General features: G+C 48.8%; 1 protein-coding gene across 1 annotated transcript in view; it reads right to left on the reverse strand.

Annotated features, from left to right (window-relative positions):
- Positions 1–19,660, reverse strand: part of Galnt12 (polypeptide N-acetylgalactosaminyltransferase 12) — a 29,196-nt gene extending 9,536 nt beyond the window's left edge. The window contains exons 1-6 of the mRNA XM_052717830.1: positions 19,173–19,660; positions 11,034–11,203; positions 7,340–7,529; positions 3,832–4,017; positions 2,980–3,097; positions 1,611–1,787 (exon numbers count right to left, since the gene is read on the reverse strand). Of these exons, the coding sequence (XP_052573790.1) occupies positions 1,611–1,787; positions 2,980–3,097; positions 3,832–4,017; positions 7,340–7,529; positions 11,034–11,203; positions 19,173–19,549 (1,218 nt within the window). The 5' untranslated portion in view covers positions 19,550–19,660. The remainder of the gene's footprint in view (positions 1–1,610; positions 1,788–2,979; positions 3,098–3,831; positions 4,018–7,339; positions 7,530–11,033; positions 11,204–19,172) is intronic.
- Between the last annotated feature and the right edge of the window lie 6,737 nt (positions 19,661–26,397).

A 26,397-nucleotide genomic window follows, 5' to 3' on the forward strand; every position in this document is an offset into this window, starting at 1 on the left:
TGGAGTGTGCAGGCCCCAGGCTTGCTGCCACATCCTGTAAGCTGGCAGGCCTTGGGCAGTTTCCTTCAGTTTCTCAGCCTCCCCTCCCTCTTCTTCCTCCTTCTCCCCCACCCGCTGCACTTCAGACTTCTCATCTATCAAATGAGGAGTTGGTAGCTACCCTGCAGGGCTGCTTGGAGGCCTCAGGAGAAATTTCCATCAAGGGCCAGGGAAGACGCCTCGGAGGAGACCTCCTTGCACTGCCAAGTGGTCCTCTGGTGTGCAAAGCTGGTACCTGACCTGTAGAGCTTGGTGGTATAGGGCCTATGGGCCCAAAGCCTTGTGGGGAGTACAAGGCAGATTCACAGGTGCCAAAGGCAAAGGCAGAATGAGGCTCTGAGGCATAAGCAGCCCCTGAGCTATACGCCTAAGGAGAGACACTGGCTCACTCTCAGTCAGTCCAAGGGACATGGACTCAACTCAGCTCAGTTCAGTGTGTGGCTAGAGTCCATGGGGGCGGTGATGTAGGTGTGGAAGAAGAGGCACATGGACTCAGCCAAGCTGGTTACAAAGAGGAAAGCCAAGACACCTGCACCATGGCCAAGAGATGACACTACACACCCCAGACTGGCTATGCCAGCACAGTCAAGCCTGGCTGGTCTCTGCTTCTGTACTTGCGAATTCACCTCCACGCTGAGGTTGGTTTGTGACCCAACATCAGTACTCACGGTGCCTTCAGTCGCGGACATTCATAAACAAGACCTTCAAGTTACTCAACACACGTGCTTCCAGGAAGATCTAACAGGGCCATCCTGTTGTGCACTCACACTGTAAATGTGTGTCTTTCCCATGATCCATTGAGACCTTGTTTTTCACCATGTGTTGCTGACTTTAGCAGTCATCAAAACTGACTCCCTAGTCAGGGCTTCTTGCATTCCTAAATCTAAGAAAGTGATGCAGGGCCAACAATATGGACCCGCTGTTAAGGGCACTTGCTACCAAGTCTGACAACATGAGTTCAATTCCTGAACACGAACACACACACACACACACACACACACACACACACACACACACACGCACACACGCACACACGCACACACGCACACACGCACATGGGGACATTTATGCATACATGCATACACATGCATGAACGCACACACATCAATAAATAAAGGTAAAAGAAAAATAGAAGGTTGTGATATGCCTCACAGGGAAAAGGTTTGTTAGGTAAGAGCTATTCAGGCATAGGTTACAGTGCTCTTGGCCATGAGGTCAGTGTTGATGGACCAACAATGTCTATTAAAGTGTCCTGAAACAGAAATATACATAACAATAGTCCCAACTGGCTGGCGAAACTGTTGTGTCTGAGTCCCACAGGAACCTAATCCTGCTAGGAGCAATGGTGTGGAAATCACTAATTCAGTATTTGCAGTGGCTATAAACCATGGCTCCGTGGACAGTGAGAATCAACTGGGCATCACCATGGATGAAGAATAGACTTTCCCAGGCTTTATCAGAAAGGCCCAGTTTGCCCCTGGTCTTAGAACCAGATCCACTTTGCTGGGGAAGCCAGACTATGGTGCTTGGTTCCCAGGAGGATGCTGGTGTGCAGGTGGGGAGAGACTCACCAGGCGGGCCCGGGTATTGCGGTGGTAGTAGAGTTCTTTAAATTCATCCATCCACACTTCAGCGGCTCGGACACTGTTGGCCAGGGCCTTGCTGCGCGAATAGGGAGCTTGCTTAGGGAAAACATGGCCTACGTGCGAGCAGGGGTGTGTCTCCAGAGTGCCACCACACTGCCAGATCTGCAATGGAGGTGGAGAGGAGAGGCCACATGGTGAGCAAGGGATGGATGGCTGCTGGTCCACAGGGAGTGCAGCCAGGAGATGGCACCCGCCAAGGCACTCAGCCTCCACGGGGACAGAGGCCACTTACCAGCCCGCACTTGACCCCAAGGGAAAGAACAAGAAAGCAGCCCGAGACAGACAAGCCACAGGAGCTAAGAACCCCAAAGACCAGGCAGTAAAGCTCATGCACTTGACCAGGGAGGGCCCGAAAGACCTCGCCGGCAACCCACTTCCTCAGCGGGTCAGACATGTCTTCATTACCTGATGCCACAGAGAAGAAAGCAGCAAGGAGGAAGAGAGGTTGGAAAGGTAGAGAGGAAGCTTCTAGAAGAGGCAGAGTATCCTGACACCTAGGGAAGAGGCAGAAAAGCCGTTAGCATTACACCCAAAACTCGGCGGGCAGGGTCATGTAGGGCCTCGTTTTCCCAAAGGCAGTCTGAACAAGCATCTGGTGTTTATAACGTAGGATGTGAGAGCTGGGGGAGGGAGGAGGTCAAATTCTTCTCAGTTAACTGCTTCCAAGAGGGCAGAACAACAGACAAAACATTGCTAGAAATCTAAGTTTTGATCCTTAAACATGTAAGGTTCTGCTGACGAGGAAATCACTGACATGCTAAGGCTTTGTGGAGGGGCTCCGGGAAGCAGCAAGGCCTGCTACAGAAGGCTACTTCCTGATCTCACACTAAGTCTGTCCCGTCTGACTGTCCACGGGAACCTGTGACCCTGCGTTTTTAAGACAGTTCCCCGGAAGTTATCAGGTGTGCTACACACAGAGGCTGCCTCCTAAACAGCTGGCCAGGCAGCGGCTCCAGGTGGACTCCAGCTCTGGCATTTCAGTCCAAGCTCTGCCACTGACTCTGAGTGACCACGCACTGAGTCACAGCCTCAGATCCCCCCATCTGCAGAGTGAGAAACTGAGAGACTTGCGATGTCCTTTCCAGCCCAAGTCTTATGGAAATGCAAAAATACGCTTCTAAAGAGTCATATAAAAAGCCAAGCAAGCTGATAAGATGTATGTGTCACTGTCTTACAGAATAATGGATACACCAACACACAGGAGGGAGGGAGGGAAGAGAGGAGGTAGAGAAAGAGAGAGAGGGGAAAAATATGGAACACAGGATGAGTCCAAACAGAAGACAGGATTACTTACCCTAAAGGAGAACTCGAGGTTTTCTCCTCCCCAGACTTCCATTCCTGTATCATAAGACCCCAGATATTCAAAATATCTCTTACTCACAGCAAACAGCCCCCCAGCCATTGTTGGAGACCTAGAAAAAAAGTGGTACCCATATTTTAATGGAAGAGGCACAAAGCCCTCATGAATGGCTAAACTACCTCCCCACCTGGAGTCTATGTCCCTGGAAGCCGAGCCCTTCCATGCATTCATCCATTCATGAGCACACCCGAACTCACACTCTGTGCCCTGCACCAGGTCGAGCCTGAGGGCACAGACACACCCTGTAGTCCCTGCCTTGAAGTTCACAGACAGCTCAACAGGCAAGTCCCCTGTGTATGACACACTTCCACAACGACCACCCAGAGCTCTGTGAGGCTGGGGCAGGGAGGGTAGAACCAAGTTTCCTGGAGGAGACAAGGTCTGTGGGAAGCAGTGAGCTGAAGAGGAGGAAGAGGATGCAACACCACCCCTGATGTGAACAATGGTGGCGTCGGGGGTGGGGGGCGGGGGGGCGGGGGGGGGACGCCTGTGCTTTTAGAATATTAGAGGACAGAGGCTGGAGAACTAGCCTGGCATGTGTGAGGCCCAGAATTCAACCCTCAGCACCACCAGGGAAAAATGAAAATTTGAACTTACACATATGTCCCCCATTAAAATTTTCAGTCAATTAGCTGAAGCATACCAATATAAAATCTACTTGTGCAGCAAAGATATTTAATAATATAAATGCTCTGGGGAAGCAACAGGTAGGGAATGGAAGTTGACAGGCAGTCGTCCATCCCTCCCTTAGGATGGGCTCTGAGATGAGTAGCCAGGAAGGCAGACCTGATAACATCGATCGGGGACCGCATCGACTCCCGCTCTCGCTGGGGAACCACGTGCCACGTGAATACCAGCCGCCAGTCAAAGCCTCCAATCTGGGGCTCCCCGGCATTGCCCAGATACTCGAAGGTGTTCCAGTCAATCACATCGATCACGGGGCACACCACTGCCGACTCCTTCTCGTGGATCCTGCAAATACCCGACACAGCCAGTATCTGTCTCAGCTCCAGACGGCAGGGGAACAGCCAGGAGTTCCAGCAGTCCAGGGTGAGAAGACCAGCCTCCCTTACTCAGGGGTCTGGGCCATGTTGGGGGCCACCACGGGACATGCTGAGAAGGCGGAGAGGAGCCGGAACAGAACAGCCCCACAGTCTCCACCTTCTCTAATCCTGTCCATGGACACTGGCTAAACTCGAATCCCTTTCAGAGGGTCAAGGTGTGTGAAAATCAAAGGTGACTTTTAAAACAAAGCAGGTGTTCAATTTCTTGGGTGTGCAAGAGGTTCCATTACAATGAAACACCTTAACATCAAGAAATATTTATCTCTGGCCAGCAAGATGGCTCCCCAGGGGGAGCCAGGAAAGACTGACTCTTCCAAAGTGTCCTCTGACTGCCACATGCTCTCTCTCTCTCTCTCTCTCTCTCTCTCTCTCTCTCTCTCTCTCTCTCTCTCTCTCTCAATACATTGTAATCGATTTTTAAAAAAAATAATTGTCTTAAGAACAGAAGATGTACCAGGCATGGTAGTGTATGCCTGGCACTCCAGAGACAGAGGTGGATCTCTGAGAGTTTTGAGGGTAGCTTGGTCTATATAGTGAATTCCAGGACAGCCAGGGCCACTAGAGGAACTATGTCTTAAAAAAAAAAAAAAAAAAAAAAAAAAAAAAAAAAAAAAAAAAAAAAAAAGGAAAAGGAAAGGAGGAAAGGGAGGGGAAGGAGGATAGCTGGAAGAGAGGAGAGGGGGAAGAGGAGAGAAAAGAGAAGAAAGAAGAGGAGGAGAAGGAGGAGGAGAAAGGGGAGGGGGAGCGGGCGGTAGTGGGGGAAGGAGGTGGCCTGAGCTAACAGGTTAGAGTTACATTTAGACTCTCAATGCTCCTTATTTGCTGTGTTAAATGCTCCTTATTTGCTTAGCCAAGTCACCTGACGTCTCAGAATCTATTGCCTCTATGGTAACAAGATGGAGATGTGTCCTCACAGGGCTAAAATGAGGATTCCCGAGGGCTGGTTTGCAAGCTCCCTGGCAGAGAACCTGGAAGGAACCATTGCTTTTCTTGTTACTGTGAAATATGTGGTGAAAAAAGAAATGTTATAACTTCCGTTTGTAGGAATCAGTCTGTATGTATCTTGGCTTTGCTCTCCACAAACACTGTTCCAAACCCAACTGTCCATCAGCACGCCCCTCAATGATGCCAGTACCTATGACACCACATGGGGAGGGATGAGCTGAAAGGGGACCCCTCCTGAGGACTCGTTTCTTTGGGTTACGTTGTGGGGGGCAGCTATCTCAAACGTAAGACCTTCCAATCTAGGAGTCACGGCATGGAAGACGATGAAACAGAGCAGCAGGCTGGGGTCAGCCATGTCCTAGACTAACGGAAGAAAGTCAGAGAGACCTCAGGTGCCACCCTGAGGTGAGACCAGCAAGGTCAGGCCAGGTCAGACACAGGATCAAACCCAGGAGCTCACCAAAAGGGCGAGTCTGCAGATGAGGCAGCTACCAACACTACCCCTTCAAACTAACTGAGGGGTTGTTAGAGGGTGGAGCAGGCTGAGGACAGACCTGTTCGGCTGCTGGCCAAGGCAAGGCCCAAGTCCCCCAGGAACTCATGACCTGCCATCCCGCTGGCAGGAACCTCAGACAGCCCAGCTTCACACAAAGAAGAACATGGGGGAAGGTCATGCTGATACTTGGGTGCAGGACTCTGTCTCGGAACTAGAGGAGGTATTCATGGAGAAGTTTCCAGAATTATGAGCTGAACCCTCCATTTGCACAACATGGATTACTCAGCATCCTTAGCCTGCAATGTGCCAAGAATAATACCTGCCATGACAACCCAGACAGACAACTCTATTTCCATGGGCCCCCTGGAGGGAGGGGCCATGATATAGTTGAGACTGCCTAGGCACAGTCTACAGGCCTATGAGGCATACTCCAGTGTATGCCAAAGTCCTGGTGAGCTTGGGAAACACCCAGAAGCCCAGCAAAACCCTAAGAATCAGATGCAAATGTCCCCCAGGATTCCTAATGGACCTGCAGGGTGGACAGCGCCTCACTGATAGTGGCCTTGCTCCCAGGGGGGGGCTGCCCGGATAGTCCAGGGTCTATCAGCTCATCAGCTCAGGAGGAAGAGTGGCATCCTCAGGTTTCACACTGGCCCAAGGGTAGCCATCTATGTGCACAGCAGGGGAGGGGCACAAGGGAGCCCACTGGCCAGATTCCAGAGAAGGCAATAGCTCAGGTCTAGGGAAAGCCCAAGCCTGTCACTGGTGAATTCCTCAGAGAAAGGAGCTACAATCATACCCACAGGGACAAGGAGCCAGATCACAGGAAGCAGCAGAGTGGGGGCAGCTTGGCCTCACCCAGGAAGTACCTAGCTCTTCCAGGCAGACACTGGCAACCAAGAGTCACAGGCCATGTAGCAGGGTTGTCTGGCCTTTGACCTTTTGTCTGCCTGCAGAGGGGAACCCAGAGCTTCCTCTGGGGGAACTCCGGGCTTGCTAGCCAACCCTGGCCTTCTGTAGTAGACAGTTGAGGAAACATGGACATCAGAGACTGGGAGAGAGAGATAGAGAGAACCACAGCCAGACCCACAGTATAGACAGCTAGGTAGTAGGCTTGGGGTGACAGGGGAATAGCCTTGAAGACGTGTGTGTGTGTGTGTGTGTGTGTGTGTATCTGTGTGTGTGTGTGTATGTGTGTGTACTACTAAAAAGTATACTTTACATTAAACTAATATAAAGATGAAAATAATACAGGCTGGGTTTTATATTCATGTATACTTGCATTTTTAGTTCTGATTTTTAAAGAAATTAGTATATTTTAAAAATTGTGGGTTCTAGGGATATGCCTTGCATACATAAGGCCCTTGATTCCATCTCCAGCATTATATACAAATATGCACATTTACACACACACATAACTTCTTTTAGGGTCTCTGAGTTTCAAGGACCCCAAGCCTTGTACTTAATCGGTACTGAGTAAGTCCACTATCCATGGCTAAGTGAAGCCATGCTTGAAATAAATATATCCAAATGCATGCATCCCCATGAGGCTCTATCCACAACTCTGTAAGCCTGGGCTGATGACAGTCTCTACGTAAACTGTAAGAAGCTGCAGCCCCCTCCACAAACGGACATATCCAAGCACCTTCCACATGTCATTTACCACTGTGCCACCACAGAGGTCCTGCTAAAGGGTATCTGATGCAGGCACAGACATCCCTCCAGCAGCCAAAACAAATCAGTCCCCACTGCCACCCAAGCACCCTCCCCCCATGAGTGGCCCACACACCTCCGCAGCAAAGGCTCCAGCCACCCCTCATGGCATTCACAATGACAGTCTAGGAAGGTCAGCACTTCACCCTTGGCCACAGAGGCTCCGAGTAGCCGGGCTCGCACTAGGCCTTCTCTCTTGCTGGCACGGATCAGGCGCACCTTGGGCAGATGGGACAGCTCATTGGCCAAGCGCTCCTTCAGGTGCTCTGTGGACATAAACAGAACGGCAGTCACTGGTCTACATCCTTGTCAAGGCACTCATCCCAGGCCCCACCATTTAGTGTTTGCCTGATCCCCTTAAATGACATCCACAGTAACCTCTTTTTCTTTGTCACTCGGGATGCCCAGAACCAAGGGCAAGGTGGAGGAGATCTGTCTGCAGACACACTCAGTCATAGGCTTTATATGGGGGAGTGGTACGGTACCTGAATACGACTCAGTAAAACTGATGCTAAGAGAATTTCATACGGAACTGGAAAGAGGGCTCAGTGGTTAAAAATTCTTGCTGCCATTCTAGAGGACCAGAGTTGGGTTCCCAGCACCCACATCAGGCTGCTCATAACTGTTCCTAACTCCAATTCTAAAGGACCCAGCACCTTCTTCTGCCCTCCAGGGGCACTGCACATACATATACTCAGGCACAGGCATTCATGTGTGTGTGTGCGCACACACACACACACACACACACACACACACACACACACACACACCCCTATTGACTGATTTTTAACGTTATGTGTATGGGTGTTTTGCCTACATGTATATTCATGTACCATTTGCATGTGTCGTGCCTGAAGAGGCCAGAAGAGGGCATCAGATGTCCTGGAACTGTGGTTGTAGATCACTGTGAGCTATCATGTAGGTGCTGGGAGCCAAACCCAGGTCCTCTAGGAGAAGATCAATGATTGCTCTTAACCACTGAGCCCTCTCTCCAGCCCTTAAATAAACCTTTATTAAAAGCCCTTCATAGGCTGACCTGTGCACATTTAAATGTGAACTGAATACTGAATATATTCAATATACCCATTGAACATGGTCCCTTGCCTCTGTGGGCACACTGTGATTAAAGTTTCATCACCAGGATGGGGCTGTTGGGAAGTGGTGGAACCTTCTGGAGGTGGGGCCTGTGGGGAGGCACTGGGGTTGCTGTAACAATGCACTCCTAGGGGGACACAGGACTCCTGTCTCTCCATCTGCTCCTGGCTCCAGGTATGATCTCCAGCTCTCACACAACGTCCCACCAATGCCTTCCACTATAACATGCTGAAGCTGAGAAGCGAGCTGATAATGCAGCAAGCCCTTGAACTCCAGACGTTATAAGCCCGAGAAACCTCTTCTTCCTCCTAAGTGGCCTGCATCAGGTGTTTTGTTATAGAGACAGAAAGCTGACTAAGACATAATTTTTATTAAGATGGCAATTATATTAGAAGACATTTTCTTTATATAAAAGCAGCACTCTGTAGTAGCAGTAGCAACAGCTTGTCAGGGGGACATGCACCACCTAGGCTGCAGAAGAAGTTATTACATGGAGATGACAGACCCACAACCAGCCTCCAGGTCTCCTAATTCCAGGACAAGGAGTCACACCCTCAGAGGGTCAGGTGGACGGAGGTGGGAACTTATTTGGGCCAAAGAAAAGGAAGAAGAGAATTTCCCTCACCAGTGTAGGTTTGGGTCCAAAGTTCTCACCTATCAGAGAATGTTCACAGTAGCTTCATAATGAATGGAAACATTTCTCTAAACAGCCTTAACACTTAGAAGCATTCTGTGGTTGATTTTAAGCTCTAAATGACTGCCTGTGAGCTGCTGGCAGAAGTGAGGAAGGTAATTTTGCCTGCCATGCCAGTTAACCACTGTGTGGTGTGTGCACACTGAGACACAGGTGTGGCCGGCCTTCACTCAGGTGGGTTTGCCAGAAATGACTTTGAGTGGCCGGTGCTGTCCTCCTGGGCTAAGGAGCCAACCCTCGCCCTCGTCAATCACTTCAGATAAGCAAAGAGGAGGCAAGCAGAGCTGCCAAAGGCATCCCAGGTCCTATGGCTTGTCCCCTACTCTCTAAGTAGTCACAACGGGACGAGGGGGGGAAGCCTGGCCCACCCTCCCCACTGTGAAGGGGGACACACTGTCCCGTACTTCTTTCTGCTCAGGAGCTGCCTAATTCCACACAGATGATAAAAGCAATCTGATATTTGCTTTTTGGTTCATACGTTCGTTAACTGGAGTTGGTGTGGCAGACAAGAGCTAAGTTTACAACTCTGAAAGCATTTCATTCAAACACAAGTTAGCATTTAACAAGGCTTAAGTACTTGCCAGGCAGTAACACAACACACATCCCTGGCCTTGTCTCATTTAGTTCTCACAGTGGTCATACAATGTAGGAATTATCACTACTTCATTTATAGAGGCTGAACTGGTTAACGCCAGAACTCAAAACTGTAGAGTCCCTGGGGGTAGGGGTGGGAATCCTGGCCCACCCAGAGTGACATGGAGCAGGGTGTACATGACTGCATTTATTTTTCACTGTAACTCCCTGACAGAGGTGTGGCTAAATCCATTCACAGGTAAGAAACTGAGACTCAGAGAAAATGAGTGACTGGCCCAAGGTACCATGATGGTGTGACCAGATCATGGTAGAGCTTGCCTCAGCCCCAGGGATCCTGATCCTGGAGCTCAGTGGCCCTGGGCTCCACTCAGCACCAAACTCCAGCCCGACTTGCAAGGACACTGTTGCTTGTATCCTAGTCTCCTCTGTGCCTGGAGAGTATAGCTAAGCTCACAGTCGCCAGGATGAAGACTAGCCCCTAACTCCTTTGCAGCAAGGTGTGGCTGCACCACCATGCTCTGCCTGATTGAAGAAGATGAGGCGCTTCCAGAAAAAGGGTATAGTCCTTGTCCCCTTTGAACTTTTCTGGCAGACTAGAATGAGCAAGAGGTGAGGAGCCAGCCTGGGCCAGGAAGACCGCAGCTGTAGAACCCTCCCAAGGTGAAGGCATGTATTGGAAGGAGACAAGTCCGGACACCATCTTGACCTATCGCACAAACTTCTGGCATGAGAGAAAGCTCGAAGTAATTCTACTCCAGGTAAATCCCTGTAATTCAAAGGTTTGTGAGAACAGCCCAACACACCTGCAGGTCAGAGCACACTCCCAGCAGTCAGACAGTCCAGAGCACAGCCCACAGGCAGAGGCTGCTGAGTCCATGATGACCCAGGATGATAATCTGGCCTGAAACTGCCCCCAGTAATGAAGCTCACAGTTATCTATCTGTTGCTGAATTCTTTACATTTCCCCTCAGTTAAGCTCAGCAGTCCCTACCTTAACCAGTCACCCAAGATCTACTAGCTAAAGACACTCCATGGATATACTAGTCATAGCTAAGCCAATGCTGTCCTGTGTTTGAGCAAGAGACACTCCTCCCCTTCCTCACTTCCATCCTGGCCCAGCCCTGCCCCCGTCCTTGGCCATTTCTCACTTAACACACTAACTTTTAGACTGACCAGACCTTGTCCCTCTAAAGCTCTCTGGGTGGCTCCTAAAAGTCCCAACATCTTATGGTGACTCCCAAGGCCCTCCTTGACTTGGCCAAGCTCCCTGTACACCCTCTCCTCTCCACTGGCCAACAGTTGACCCTAGAGTATGTCCCAATTATTTCTGAGCACACTCTAAGCCCTCATTCCTCACCCTGTCACCCCAGCCCTCCATAGGGCTTACCTCTGTCACTGTAGTCATCAACCAGAATGACCTCGTCCAGCAGGATGTCAGGAGAGGTCTCGAGGACACTGTAAACGGTCCGAAGGAGTGTTGACCAGGCTTCATTATAAAAGGCTATGATAACAGACGTCCCGGGCAAATTCTCATAATCATATTTCTCCTCTCTGCACCTGTAGATGGAATGTAACTTCAACAACAGAGGAGCCAGAAGCTGTTAGCCCTGCGGATGGAGCGATGATGGAGGCACTGGTCACAGTCTTTAGGCTTCTCCTGGGAAATAATCCACTAGAGGACCTCTCACCAAGAGCCCCAGAAGACACTTAGGAAAGTCGTAACCATAACAACGTTGGCTTGTGGGATATTGGTTTTAAACTGTAACGCAACGTGCAGATTTGAGCAACACACAAACTAGACAGAATCCGACATGGCTGTCCTGTCTGTCCACCCCATTCTAACCCAGGCTTTGCTCAGACGGCTCCCTCCTCTTGGCTGTTCCTGCTTCTCCCTCCCTTCTCTACTTGGCAAGCTTCCTGTGCTCCCCAAGAGCAGCTCAGCCGCTCCCCCATCTCCTCCAGGAAGGAAAATGTCTGTCCTGGAGAGTTGGTGGCCACAGAGTGCTCTTCCAGGCCCCCCCCCATATCCTCAATTTCAGCAGGTGCTGATCATTCTATTCCTGTCCCCCCAAGGACTGAGCCAGCCTTCCCCAGCACCTGGAAGTCACTATGCCTTAGAAAGGTGGGAAGCTGAACACATAAACTAGATGTGTGGCTAGAATGCCGCGTGGCAGCCTCTGGGGGTGGCACTGAGACCGTCCAATCCCAGGGGTGGGGCCATGATTGAGGCTCATGGGAGTCAGCGATCGACCTGTTTGTTCAGGAGTTTGCCGTCACTTTGCAATGACAGCTTCCTGGTCAATACAGCATTCTATCCTTAAGAGTGACAAAGCCATCTCAGTCCATGGGACTGACCATGGGGCAGTGCCTGGAAATTATTAGCAGGAAGCGTCTGATGGCAAGACGGAAGGATGCCAGAAGACCACAGTTTAAACACCGGGGCCAGACTACTAGCTACACAAAGAGAAGCTAAGCATTGGAAAGCAGCCTGGCTACCAGTTTCCTGGCAGTCAAGGGAAGGCCTCAAAAGAGAGGTGAGTGACAGACTGGAGACACAGTGACAGACAGAGGCACACAGAAAGAGGAGCACAACTCACAACTGCTAGTACTGTTCTGTGGTCCCCTTAGTCAGTCACCAAGTATTTCCTGATTGCCTGCCACGTGCCAAAATAGGCAAGGGCTGTGATCCATGGAGCTTACATTGGGGGCAGTCATCAGACAAGCAAATCAATCGTCCCCAAATTGACCCATGCTATAGATAAAGTCAAGGAGGGTAGTAAAAGAACAACTAGGGAGGGGTGAGGAGGAAGCAACCATAGACTAGTGAGGTAGCGGGCCCTCTGCAGGGGTGACATTTACAATGACGCTCAGGGCTGCGAATGCAGCTCAGAGCGCTTGTCCAGCATGTACAAGTCCCTGGGTTTGACCCAAGTACCACATAAACCAGGACTGGTGATGCATGCCCATCGTCTTGGGATGTAAAGACAGGAGAAGTTCAAGAATCAGAAGTTCAAGGTCATCTTCATCTACATGGTGAGTTTAAGGCCATGGAGGTTACATAAGACCCTGACTCAAAACAAACAAACAAATAAGAAGGAAAAAAAAAAACGAAAAACAAAAACTAGAAACCCAGACCCTTCGAAGCAAAGTGGGGGCACTTGGCACATGGAACTTAACTTATTTCTGGCACTGTTTCCATCTTATTTTACTTTGAAAGTTTTCAAACATGAAAGGCAGAGAGACTCATATGTTTCCAGTGATTCCGGCCAGCATCAACAGCTGTCCACACACAGCCAGTCTCAATCCATTTTTTCATATTGTTTTTAAAGAAAATCCTGCCTATCATGGCATCCATACTATTTATAAATGCATCTCTAAAAGACAAAGATTTGTTTCTTACTATATAACAAACCTGTTTGCTTTGGTCAAGCCTTAAAGATGGCATGGCTCCTTGGGGCTCACCTAGCCCCAGCCCGCTGTTGTCCATCAAAGCTAAGCAGACCGGAGACCGAGCTTCAGGAACCAGAAAGGCAAGTGTTGCCGAGTGAATTTTACAGGACATATTCATTTTAGAGATGTCAAAATGGGGCTGGAAGCGTGGGAGGACACGGGCCCCTTGTAGATAACATGCAGTATTTGATCATGACCTTTGAAACCACTTCCTGGGCTAGAGAGATAGTTCTGTGGTTAAAGGTGGTCACTGCTCTTGCAGATGACTTGAGTCCAGTTCCCAGCACCCACAACGGATGGTTCACAACTCCCTATAACTCCAGCTGCAGGGGGAATCCAGCTCCTCTGAGTCTACCAGCACATAGGTACACACACACACACACACACACACACACACACACACACACCATTATAAATAACAACATGTGTCCTGCGTCAGCCTCACTGCCCTTGTTTAAAGATGAAGCTGAGAGAGGTCAAATGACATGCTCAGCTCACAGAGCACAGGGCTCTGGATCCACTGGGCTGGGATGTTTGGGTCCAAGGATCTTCTTGAGAGGCCCTGGCTCATTCCTTGCATCCACTAGGAGGCTTGGGACACCACCTAAACAAAAAAATCTAAATGAAGATCCCTGGACCACTTCTCCGTCCATGGCCCTCCTTCCTACCAAACTCGAGCACGTTCCTCTTCTCCTTCCCAGGTTCTCCTGTAGATTCCAAGTCCCCAGTATAAATGCCAAGACTGCTTCTGCAGTGAGCGATGAGGCTCCACGGCCCGGGCCTGGCTCTGCTATCACTGAAATGACTCCTCCAGAACCACAAATGGCCTATCAAGACACTCCGTTTAGGGGAGGGGACTGCTCTTCTCAGCCACCTCCACATTCTCATCCCTGCGGCATCCAGAGGTCCTGCTCAGGCACTCCAGGAAAAGTCAGCTGGCTGACAGCATAGGCTCTCTGCCAGCACCTCGGCAGGCAGGAGCTATAGCCTCAGGTGCTGTGGGCTGTAATTCATGGACACAGTGGCACCGACATCAGGAAAACCTAGTAAGCCACACAAGGGGCTCTGGCCCATATTCAAGGGCAGAATTCAATCCAGCTTTGGAAGGAACAGAGTCAAAGAACTTGTGGAAGTATTTCAAACTTCCACACAGGAACAGCAGAAGACATGGTGGGTGATATTTCCTCGTTATTTCCTCAGTAGAATGTTCCATGGGGAAAGCCAGCTGCCATGCTGTGAGAATACTCAAGCAGCCCCATGGCTATTAGCAGCCAGGTAAGTATGCCATCCTGGGGGCAGACTCTCTAGCCCCATCTCACGCCCAGATGATGAATGACTCAGGCATCATGTTGGCTGAGACTTTCTGAGACGATGAACCAGATCCACCCATCTATGGTATTCCTAAATCCCTGACCACAGAAACACTGTGAAATAATAAATGCTTATCATTATTTAAATCACGGACATTTTTGTGGCATTCCATACTTCAAAATAAACCACAAGGAAGCCCAAGCTGAGAAACTCTCATAAACCAACATCACTGTACTCAGCAAGTACAATGTACTCATCATTGTACTCTGTGGCCTGAGACAATCAAAGGCTGAAGAACTGCTGCAGATTGAGGTCACTGAAGAAGCAAGACACAAAGCCGTGGGTGTTGGCCTGTACTAGGGAGGTACAGGCATGGGGATCAGGAGTTCAATGCCATCATCAGCCACATAGGAAGTTCCAGACCTACATATTGAGGCCCTGACTCAAAACACAACAAAACAAAAATATTGTACCAAGCCAGGTGTGGTACTTGCACGTGTAATCCCAGCACTTGCAAGGCCAAACAGGAGGAGGATGGTGAGTTCCAGGGCAGCCTGAGCTAGAGAGAGGCCCTGTGTCATTAAACAAGGCCAAACAGGAGGAGGATGGTGAGGTCCAGGGCAGCCTGAGCTACAGAGAGAGGCCCTGTGTCATTAAACAAGGCCAAACAGGAGGAGGATGGTGAGGTCCAGGGCAGCCTGAGCTAGAGAGAGGCCCTATGTCATTAAACAAAAACAAATGACCAAATAACAGAGAAGTGGCGCACTCCTTTAATTCCAGCACTCAGGAGGCAGAGACAGGTGGATCTGAGTTCATGGTCAGCCTGGTCTACATAGCGAGTACCAGGACAGCCAGGGCTACACAGAGACGCCCTGTTTCAAAAAATATCAAAACAACAAGAACAAGAGCATTACAAATAGGAAGCATAAAATAAGATGGTATAAGCAAATCCAAAGGTATCAATGAACACAATAAATATAAATGAATATAGACATCTGCTTAAAAGTCAATGACTATGGGGAGAGTGGTGTGTGTGTGTGTGTGTGTGTGTGTGTGTGTGTGTGTGTGTGTGTGTTAGGATCTTGCTATATCCTCGAACTAGAGATTCTCCTTGTCCCAAATTCCAGAACACCATCACACCTGGGTAACACTTAGGTGTGTCTGTGTGTAATATCCACTTGATATGGGATGCTTTACAAAGGTAATGTGCTAGAGCAGACTAAGTTGGGTATCTCTCCACAAAAAAGAGAAATTCCACCAGCTTCCTCCTGCTGGCTCCAGCAGGACACTCTTGGTCCTGTGGCTAACGTGATTACGCTGACATTCTCTGACATGCCAAGACCTGATCCCTGAACTCAAACATACATGTAGCTACAGCAGTCAAGGTCAAGAGCAAACAAGGTCAAGCAATGGTGCTCTTGTACTAGCAGCGCACAGCTGAGTGGATGGTGTTGCACACACAGCATGCACACGGACAGGTCTGGGGACACCACAACACCGTCACTCCACTTCCTCTCCTGCTAACCGGGTCAGAACGTGAGTGACAACGGCATTACAGCAGACATCCCATCACTGCGGTCAGTGAACCCTACTTTTGTAGGGTAACGTTAGCTCGTGACACACACCCTTGCTCGTTTCAACGGTACTTACTATTAACCACTACTTACTCTAACTTCCACCTCTGCATGACTCCTGAGCCAGCAATCCACGGTGACTCGGTCAGCAGCTTTCAGCCAGGTCATACATCAGAGTCAGCCTGGGACCTAGCCACAGAAATTCTGATTTCATTGTTCTGGGGAAGGTCCCTGGCACTGACTGTTTCTAAGAGCTCCCGGGGGCTGCAGAGCCAGCTGCCTGCTATGTAGGGGTGAAAAATCCTCCCTCCAATGACAGGCAATGGTGACAGACCGAGGACCCTGCTCCCCCAGCACATCTCAAGGATGCAAAGCCAGCTTCCCAAATCTCTTTACTGGTCGGGCTTGTCCAAAGGCAGAGACCTGGTGCAGACCTTGCTCTTGCCAGCAAGAGCCGAAGCAGATGCCCCCGGGTTGACCCACGCTTGGTCTCTTGTAGCATGTATAAGCAAAGACAGCAAAACCTCGTGAGCTTACATGCACACTACGCTCTCACCCACACTTCTATGTGTCTATTTTCCGAAGTCTGTTTCTATACTTGGAAAAAGTCTAGACAGATACACAGCAAAATGTTAATAACAGTTTTGCCGGGTTTGTAAGCTAATTTTTTTTCCTTTAACTTTTTGAGAGAGTCTTGCTGTGTAGCCCTGGCTGGGTTGGGACCAGACATGCACCACCATGCCTGGCTTAATGCTCTGTTGTTGGCTTTTTTCACTTGTTTGGGGTTTTTGCTTTTCTTATGGTAAAATTTCTGAAGCAAAAGTTTTATAATAAAAACAATCAGGTAAGTAACTTTCCCTTCCCAGAAGGACCCAGGCTTTTCCTTTGGTTTGTCTGGAAGTCCTCCTACAGGCTGTCCCTCATCAACATTCAGGGACCTTGAGTACCCTCCGCTTATTAACCGGACTCCTAAGGACCCTACACTGTGAATTCTCAACCCAAATATCAAGACCCTGGTTAGCTCGTCACTGTTGTAGAAGCTCCAGTAGTCCCCTCTTATGTGTGGATTCACTTTCTGTAGCTTTGGCTACTCAACCATATTCCAAAAATATTAAATGGAAAATTTAAGATTGTATACCTTCTCAAATAGTATAGCAAAAGCTTGCCTTTTCCACGATATGAATCATCCATCCCTTTGTCCAGTGTACACACACACTGTACACACTACCGACCTATTAGTCACTTAGCAGTTACACTGTTATCAGACAGACTGTCACCGTATCAGTGCTTAGTATCCACAACGTTTGGTACCATATGAGAATTCAGATATCTACTGGGATCTGGAACCTGTTCCCTGAGAATAAGGCGGGGGCAGACTATTATTCGACAGATGTGAGACTCCAGGCAAGGCCCTGACACTCCTGACCACATGAATGTTGTGCCTCAAAGCCTGTCCTGGTGGAGACATACACAGCTTTTCTCTCCTGGACAGTAAAATAATGGGACAGGCTCTGTTACAGGAGTCAGAGGCAAGGCCCATCCTGCTGGGTTGGATTAATTCCCAGGGTCAATGGCACAGCAGGATCTATTCTCAAATCCTGATAGGACACAAGGCAGCTGCATCACCATGGAGACAGGATACCGTAAGCCCCACAGGTCATCTGAAGTGTTTCAAAGAGATATTCACAACTTCTAACAATAAAGGAAATTGGATGTGGAGAAGAAAATCATTATGACCAATCCCAGAGGGCCGGAAGAGAAGTCCCCAAGTATACACAGGGCAGCAGAGGACAGGGAACTAAGGAGCGCACAGTATGCTCCCAGGTGTGAGCCGATTATAAAGTCCAAGGATGCACTCTTTCTACCAGCTTATGTAGAGTGTACAGACTCGTCAGTTCCCTAGTTTTCAAATGGGGAAACTGAGGCTGAATCAACCAAAGACTGAACTCACAGTCTGAGATCACAGAGGTGGTGAGCAAAAGACCACCACCTGGGGTTGTATCTCCCAGGACTCAGGTGTGACTCCTGAGTCTGGCCTGAAATCCTCCCTAGATCTGGTAGATCAACTCTGGGGTTTCAAGGGGGTAAACGTGCCTTGAGGCATTTGGTAGAAGCGGAGAATTGCTGCCGCCAATCCCAGGAAATTTTACCCGGAAAGGTTAATAGTGAAAAAGGAAAGGCCTTGGGCCGAAGCACAGCGGGACGCATGAACAAATCCAGGTATGATGTGAGGTCAAGTCTATTGTTAGACTTTCCCTGAGATGGGGGGAGGGGGTGACAGCAGCTGCTCGGAGGGTTACAATCCCAGAAGGCCAATTTCATCATTTTACAGCTGAGTGTTTACCTATGCCCTCTGAGTCCATTTCCAAACCCGGGGGGGGGGGGGGGCAGCATGGCCTGGGGAAGAGGAGGTGGCAGATGCCTGATGCTAACAGCAGGCCTGCCCTCTGGCTCTGACCGGGACCCCTTTCTGAGTCCTGTTTTCCGGGAAGTCGGTACTCAGAGCTCAAGTGGGGACTAGAAATTCTCTAACCAACTTAAAGGGCTGAGGAGTATGGGAGGCCCAGGGTCAAAGGTTTGTTTGCTTCCTTGTACCTCACCTGCTGAAAAGCCAGCAGCTCCAACAGGAACTAGGCTCAGACTCAACAGGATCGGCCCTGCACCACCTACAAGAGTGAGCTGGGCTGGACTGCAGCCAAAGGCGCCCTTTCCACCAACCTCTCCTTCTCACCGCCCTCCACCCAAAGCCAGAAATTAAACAGCCAGAGAGAGGAAGGCGGTTCCGGGCCTCGGACACAACCATTGGGTATCTCGATGATTCTGCTCTGTCCCTGGGCAGCGGCACACCCACACCGATGAATGGAGCCAGCCCTGTACTAGGCGCCGTCAGCTCCCGGGAGTCACAGCCACCCCCGCACAGTCCTAACGGCACCACAGGCACGGACTTGGGGTCTCTTCGCCAGTCTACTTAACTCGAATCTTACCCTCTCGGGGCAGAATGACAACTTTGAGGAGTCAGATTCAAGAGACTACCCAGTTATCAGCTCTTCAATTTCTGAGACTTTCTTGGGTTCGTTTTGATTTTTTTTTTAAACTTTCCCGCCTCCCCGCCCTCAGGATATACCCTCCGGTACCGCCTCCTCCCGAGGAGGATGCATCATCCCACGCGTCCGTGCTCCGTAACCACTCACAGAGGGTTCCAGCGTTCAGGCAGGCGTCGGTGCAGCGAGATGCGGTCGCTCAGGTAGATGTTGATCTGGTGCAGCTGCACGCTCTCCTCTTGCAGCCGCAGCTCCTCGCCCTGCAGCTGCAGCCGCACCGCCTCCCCCTGCGCGCCCAGCGCATCGGCGGCCAGGGGTGGCCTGGGCAGCACCGGGTCCCGACGCCCAAGGCGAAGAGAGCGCGGGGGCACCGAGTCCACCGGCCCGGCCCGGGTCTCCACCGTCCCAGATCCAATTCGAGCCCGCAGCACCGCGCCCAGCCCAGCCAGCGCCAGCAGCGCCAGCAGCGCCTCCCGGCCGCGCCGCAGCCCCCGTGGGCAGCGCCTCCGGAACGCACGCCCCAACATGCACTCGCTAGCGGCGCCCGCTGAGCCCCACGGCCTCGGGCCGAAGCTGGACCCGGATCCCGGAACCGCACTCGCCCCGCCCCTGGCCCGCCCCACCTGCGCTCCGCCCCCTTCCTGGCTGCCGCCTCCCGCGCCCACCTGCCGGTACCCACGTGGGCAAGCACTAAGCGTGGCGACCCCACGGGTGTGAGTGTATCCAGAGCGCACCGCTTAGAGCGCTGCGGGGCCAGTTCCTTGAACTCACGTGACCCTAGCACGGTCACAGATGGAGGGTCTCTAACCTTAGCCACTCCATGTTCAGGATGTGCTCGCCCAGGCGGGAGAAGGCTGCGGCTGAACTGTCTGGAACTCAGTGAAGCCTCGAATAACACTTTCGTTTGCGTCCCATGTTTTGTCCAACTGTTTTTTAGTCTTCGCTTCAGAGACACCTACAGTGCGTAGGCTCAAACCCCATTCCATCCTTTCCTGTGATGTATCCTGGGTCTTGAATACGGTTTTCTTTTTAGGAGATAAAGCCTCAGGGACCCTGCTTCCAAGCTTGAAGGATAGAGTTCATCCATCCCCACAACACACACGGTAGAAGGAGGACTTCCTCAAGTTCTGACTTCCACAGGTGATACATGGCACCTGTGCATGCCCCTCCATACATACATACATAAATGTAAAAAAAAAATTTTTTAAATGGGACAGAAAAGAGAGAGAGAGAGAGAGAGAGAGAGAGAGAGAGAGAGAGAGAGAGAGAGAGAGAGAGAGAGAGAGAGAGCGCACCGTTAGGGTGTTAGAAATATTTTGTAGATGTATTGGAGTCAGATTCTCAAGTAACCCAGGCTGGCCTCCAACTCCTCTTCCTCCTGCCTCCACTCCTGAGTGTTGGAACCAAGCCTAGCTAAATAGTACAACCGCCACCACCACTACCCCGGAATTTTTCTGAAATATGGTTTCACTCCATAGTCCTGGTTGACTCTGAACTTGCTGTGTATCCCAGGCTGGCTTCTAACTTTTAGGGATAAAATGTCCTCAGTCATTTATATGAACTGCAACTTTTACCTTTAGCTGTGGGGCATGAGGGAGTCCAGGCTTGGCCACTGCCTGCTGCCTTTGCAAATGGTGTTCCCTGTGCTCAAGACGCCCTGTTCCACCCTCTTTCTGAAGCCTTCAGCAACTGCGGCATTTTCCAGAGGACTTCTTAAGTCTTTTTGCCACTAATGACCGCTTTTCACCGGAGAAGGTTTTGTGTAACCCTGGGGGTACAGGTATATAAAGCCAGTATACAAATCAAACATTTTCCCATGGTGAGTCATAAAGAAACTCATTTTAAAACATTTTTGAATACATATAATTTCACTATTTATTAAAGAAGAAAGCAGTTTACATGCTTAGATAGATGGGCTTCTTATTTTTACAGAAAGGCTTAAGTTGTGGCTAAACATTTGATACTACAGAACACAGATCAGCTTCATAATTTTTCAGAGTTGATTGATATTTTCATTTTATAATCACCAATGCTAAGAATGCCATTTTGCATCATAAATATGTGGTGCTAAATAGCAGAACTATATTTTGGACTACTTTTTGTAACTAGAGTTTTCCTGCCTTGCCCACAGTCAGGACAAATCTTTGTCACCCACCAGTCCCACAGCCGCTCAGACCCAACCAAGTAAACACAGAGACTTACATTGCTTACAAACTGTATGGCCGTGGCAGGCTTCTTGCTAACTGTTCTTATATCTTAAATTAACCCATTTCTATAAATCTATACGTTGCCATGTGGCTCGTGGCTTACCGGCATCTTCACATCCTGCTTGTCATGGTGGCAGCTGACAGTGACTCCTTCCGCCTTCCTGTTCTTTCTTTTCTCCTCTCTGTTAGTCCCACCTATACCTCCTGCCTAGCCACTGGCCAATCAGTGTTTTATTTATTGACCAATCAGAGCAATTTGACATACAGACCATCCCACAGCAACTTTTTAAATTCTGTCTCAATCCCAAACCAATATTTTTTAAAGATTTATTTATTTATTATGTATACAAAAGAAGGTGCCAGATCTCATTACAGACAGTTGTGAGCCACCATGTGGCTGCTGGGAATTGAACTCAGGACCTCTGGAAGAGCAGTTGGTGCTCTTAACCTCTGAGCCATCTCTCCAGCCCCCAATATTGTTTTTAAAGATTTATGTTGGGGATGGAGAGCACTAGCTGTTCTTCCAGAGGACCTAAGTTCAATTCCCAGCACCTACACCGCAGCTTGCTACCATCTGTAACTCCAGTTCCTGGGGATCTGACACCATCTTCTGGCCTCCTCATGCATTGTATGCACACACACACACACACACACACACACACAAACATACACACACACACACACACACACTCATATACATAAAATATATATACAAAAAACACACTCATATAGAAAAATAAAATCTCCCAATTTTTTTAAGTCTATGTTTATTTTGAGTGTGTGTGTGTGTGTGTGTGTGTGTGTGTGTGTGTGTGTGAATGTATACCATATATGCAAGAGTGTCAGCAGAAGCCAGAAAAGAGCATGGGATCCCCTGGAGCTGGAGTTGCAGTGCAGGTTGTTGTGAACAGTGTAGGTGTTGGGAGCCCAACTCTAGTCCTCTACAAGAGCAGCAAGTGCTGTTAACTACTGAACCATCTCTCCAGTCCCCCAAGCCAAGCTCTGTTTAATTTTTTTTTTCTAGGTGACAACTCAAACAGCTATTTTTTAAATCAACAACTCAAACAGCTATTTTTCAAATCGAACACCCTAGGACAACCCAATCCACTTAACGTTTCAATGCTGAGGAATGACAGTAAAATACTCTGTTTTCCATAATCAAACTCTGTTTGTTTCTGTGAGAGTGAAAACTGTATGTTCAGTTTAAAAAAGAAAGAAAGAAAAACAAAACACAGCACTGCAGTTCCCGTCATCCAATAGTCTCAAATCTGAGTTGAGGTGGTCCAGGCAGCAGTCCTCAGCATTGCCCGTTCTGACGGCTCACAGTGCAGAGCACGCATGATGTGTGTTCAGAAAGGAGGCAGCAGTGAAGCCACTTGATATACCGGGGGCTGCCAGAAACACTTGAGATTCCTTACATTTGATTTTGAATCGATTTTTGGTCTTGGCGTGTTCAAAAGCTTTTTCTTGATCCCCACATTTAGTTATGTCATGACAGCATCATCCCTTTGTGTCAGGGTTCTTCTGGAGAAACAGAACCAGGAAGAGAGAGACTAAGTCCTTCACTACAAGGAATGACAGACTGTGGAAGAGGCTGGTTGGTGAATCTGAAATCCATGAGGTGGGCCATCAGGAAGGATGGACTTGACTGCTGGGCATCAGACATCTGTGGTAGAGAAGCAGAATTTCTTCTTCTCCAGGGCAATCCCAGACTGGCTTAGGCTCACCCAGGTGATATATATATGGAGAGAGAGAGAGAGAGAGAGAGAGAGAGAGAGAGAGAGAGAGAGAGAGAGAGAATCTGGCAATTACCACCATCACCTTGCTATGGCACCTGACACACGGTGCTATGTCTTATTCATACCTGCCCTTACAACAGAAAGAACTGGGGTGGGGCCCCTGAGTGTTCTAGAGCTCCAGGTTGACTCTAGTGCTTACTTGTGATTCCAGCACTCAGGAGGCTGAAGCAGGAGGATCACAAGTTCCAGGCCAGCCTGGGAGCATAGGTACATCATGAGACCCTGCGTCAAAGCAAAGCAAAGCAAACAACAACAACAACAACAAAAGCTAGAACCTGGGATGGAGATAACCAGTGCTTAGCTACTGGCCGACTCCGAAGGGCATACTTGGCTTAGGTAATGATTTTAATTCAGGGGGAGGGGTCTGAAGGAGGATGAGGCCTGGGCAAGTGCAGGGAGACTCTGCTTCCAAAACATGACAAGCAGCCAGGGGTGGTGAAGCATGCCTAGAATCCCAGCAATCGGGAAGCTGAGTCAAGAGAATCAGGTCATTCTTAGCTGTGTGGTGAGTTTGAGAGACAAGCCTGGGCTACATATGAGCTCTTGTCTCAGGAAAAACAATATACATATATATATATACATATACATATATATACACACATATACCTATATATGTGCATATATACACATACATACACACACACACACACACACACACACACACACACACACACACACACACACACACATATATATCAAGAAGACCAAGCAGGAAGATGACAAAGAGGTCACCTGGGTAGCTTTCTGAAACCAGAACATCGGTATTTACTCAGTGATACTTGGCGCTTCCTGGTTAAACCTCAGTGCCCTCCTTGAGAACTGGTGATACAACAGGGCACCAGGCCCAACGTGTGGTACAGCAGGAGGGAGGATGAAGTGAGGTGAGATAGGTGGCCAGAGCCGTTCTCTTCTTCTTCTTCCTTAGCAATAGAGCCTTAAAAAAAAAGATGTAGTTTCACTCTTTGACCTAAGCTGGCCTCAGTCCTGAGGCCTTCCTGCCTCAGCCTCCACAGTTAGGATTACTGGTATGTGACCTCATGTCCTGCAGAACCTTTAATTGCTAATTTGTTTGATTGTTTGTTTCTCTGGAAAGACTAGAGAGTCGGTTTTCCAGCTTCTCTTGCAGGGTCACAACTATGAGACCAGTAACTAAAATACTTGCTATCCAAGGCTTCCAGAATCTACTGAAATGGCTAGGTGTATCCTGCTAATAATGGTGGAACAGCAATGCTCTCTTTAAACATTTTTAAACGCTAGGATTGAGTCCATTTTCGTGATTACAGACAATGTAGGGCAATGCAGATAAAGTCAGCAAGCACCTTTCGCTCGTTTAACCAGACACAGAACTTTGTATGTAGATTGACTTATTACTTGACTTGAGTTGAAAGCTGACCACAGAGAATCTTTCACCTTCTAAATGTGAGTGAGTCTTCCGTGAGTAGCTTCACTATCTTCCAGCATCTCCAAAGTGGCGTCTCTCAATCCCTTGAAGCTTTTACTTGTTAATCCAGCAACTCCCCCTTAAGGCTGTCTTTCTTTTTTTGGACCTAGCCACCAGCAATCAAGACTGTCAGTTACTATATAAAGATAAAAGCATTGATTAAAACCCTTCTGCCTGAATCCTTTTTCAGAGCATAGTCTCCCTAAGAGGAACAAAGGCAGCAAAGAAAGACAGGGAAACTTAGAAGGACATGAAAAAGGTAAAGGAACCCTGTGGTGATTTGAATGAGAATGGCCCCCACAGGCTCGTATATTTGAATGCTGAGTCCCCAGTTGGTGGAACTGTTTTGGAAGGACTGGGTGGTGTGGCCTTGGAGGATGTGTATCACTAGGGATGGGATTTGAGGTTTCAAAAGTCCGTGCCAGGCCCAGTCTCTCACACACTCTCTTTCTGCCTCCAGCTTGCAGATTTGATGTAAACTCTCAGCTACTGCTCCAGTGCCATGCCTGCCTGCCTGCTGCTGTGCTCCCCTCCATCATGATCATGGACCATCCCTGTGGAAATGTAAGCAAGCCCCAAATTAAATGCTTTCCTTTCTAAGTGGCCTTGTTATGGTGTCTCTTCATAGCAACTTAACAGTCACTAAGACAGAAGTTGGTATCAGGGACTAGGGCATTGCTGTGCAAGCCTGACCATGCTCTTTGTTGGAGAAATGTGGAAGATGTTGGTGGACTCTTGCAAGCAGGCTTAACCAGCCATCCAAGTAGGGGCTTGGAAGGCAGTAGTGCTGAGAGCAATGTGGATGATGCAGGCCCGGTTCAACAGGTGTCAGAGGGAACAATATTAGCAGCTAGGCTAGAGACCATTCTTGTAATATTTTATGTCTCTGCTTTCTGCTCTTGCCCTAAAAATCTGCCCAAGGCTAAATTGAAGAGTTTAGGATTAATAACATTGGCAGAGGAGATGTCAAGGCAACCTAGTATTGACTGTATCATGTGGCCATTAGTAATCACTCTTATGCAGATCTACAATGATAAAGAACAAGCACGGAAAAATAAAACACAAAATATACAGTTTGAGGAGGAAAGTAGCACCAAGGAAAGTAATGTTGGAGTCAAGTCTTGAGCTCAAAGAGTATCTTAGTTAGGGTTTCTATTGCTGTGAAGAGACACCATGACCACGGCAACTCTTATAAATAAAAACATTTAATTGAGATATTGACTTACAGTTCAGAGGTTTAGTCCATTATCATCATGGTGGGGAGCATGGTGGCATGCAAGCAGACATGGTGCTGGAGAAGTAGCTGAGAGAGAGTCCTACATCTTGCAGGCAACAGGAAGTTGACTGTGACATTGGGTGGTATCCTGAGCATAGTCCACCCCCACAGTGACACACTTCCTCCAACAAGGCCATACCAACTTTAACAAAGCTACATCTCCCAAGAGTGTTACTCCTTATGAGATTATGGAGAACAATTACTTTCAAATGACCATATTGCACTCCTGGCCCACATAAGCTTATAACAATATCATAATGCAAAATGCATTTAGTCCATCTTCAAAAGTCCCCATAGTCTATCACAGTCTCAACAATGTTTAAAAGTCCAAAGTTCAAAGTCTCTTCTAAGATTCATACAATCTCTTAACGGTAATCACCTGTAAAGATCAAAATTAAAAAGCAGATCACATACTTCCAACATATAATGGTACAGGATGTACATTACCATTCCAAAGTGTAGAGAATGGAGCATAATGAGGAAATACTGGACCAAAGCAAGACCAAAAACCAGCTGGGCAAACTCCAAACTCTGCATTTCCATGTTTGATGTCAAAACGCTCTTCAGATCTCCAAACTCTGTTCAGCTTTGTTGACTGCAACACACTTGTTTCTCTTGGGCTGCTTCCACTTCCTGTTAGTAGCTTTCCTCA

Source organism: Peromyscus californicus, unplaced genomic scaffold (assembly GCF_007827085.1).
Source record: "Peromyscus californicus insignis strain IS unplaced genomic scaffold, ASM782708v3 Scaffold_5__1_contigs__length_169319896, whole genome shotgun sequence".
NCBI lineage: Eukaryota > Metazoa > Chordata > Mammalia > Rodentia > Cricetidae > Peromyscus > Peromyscus californicus.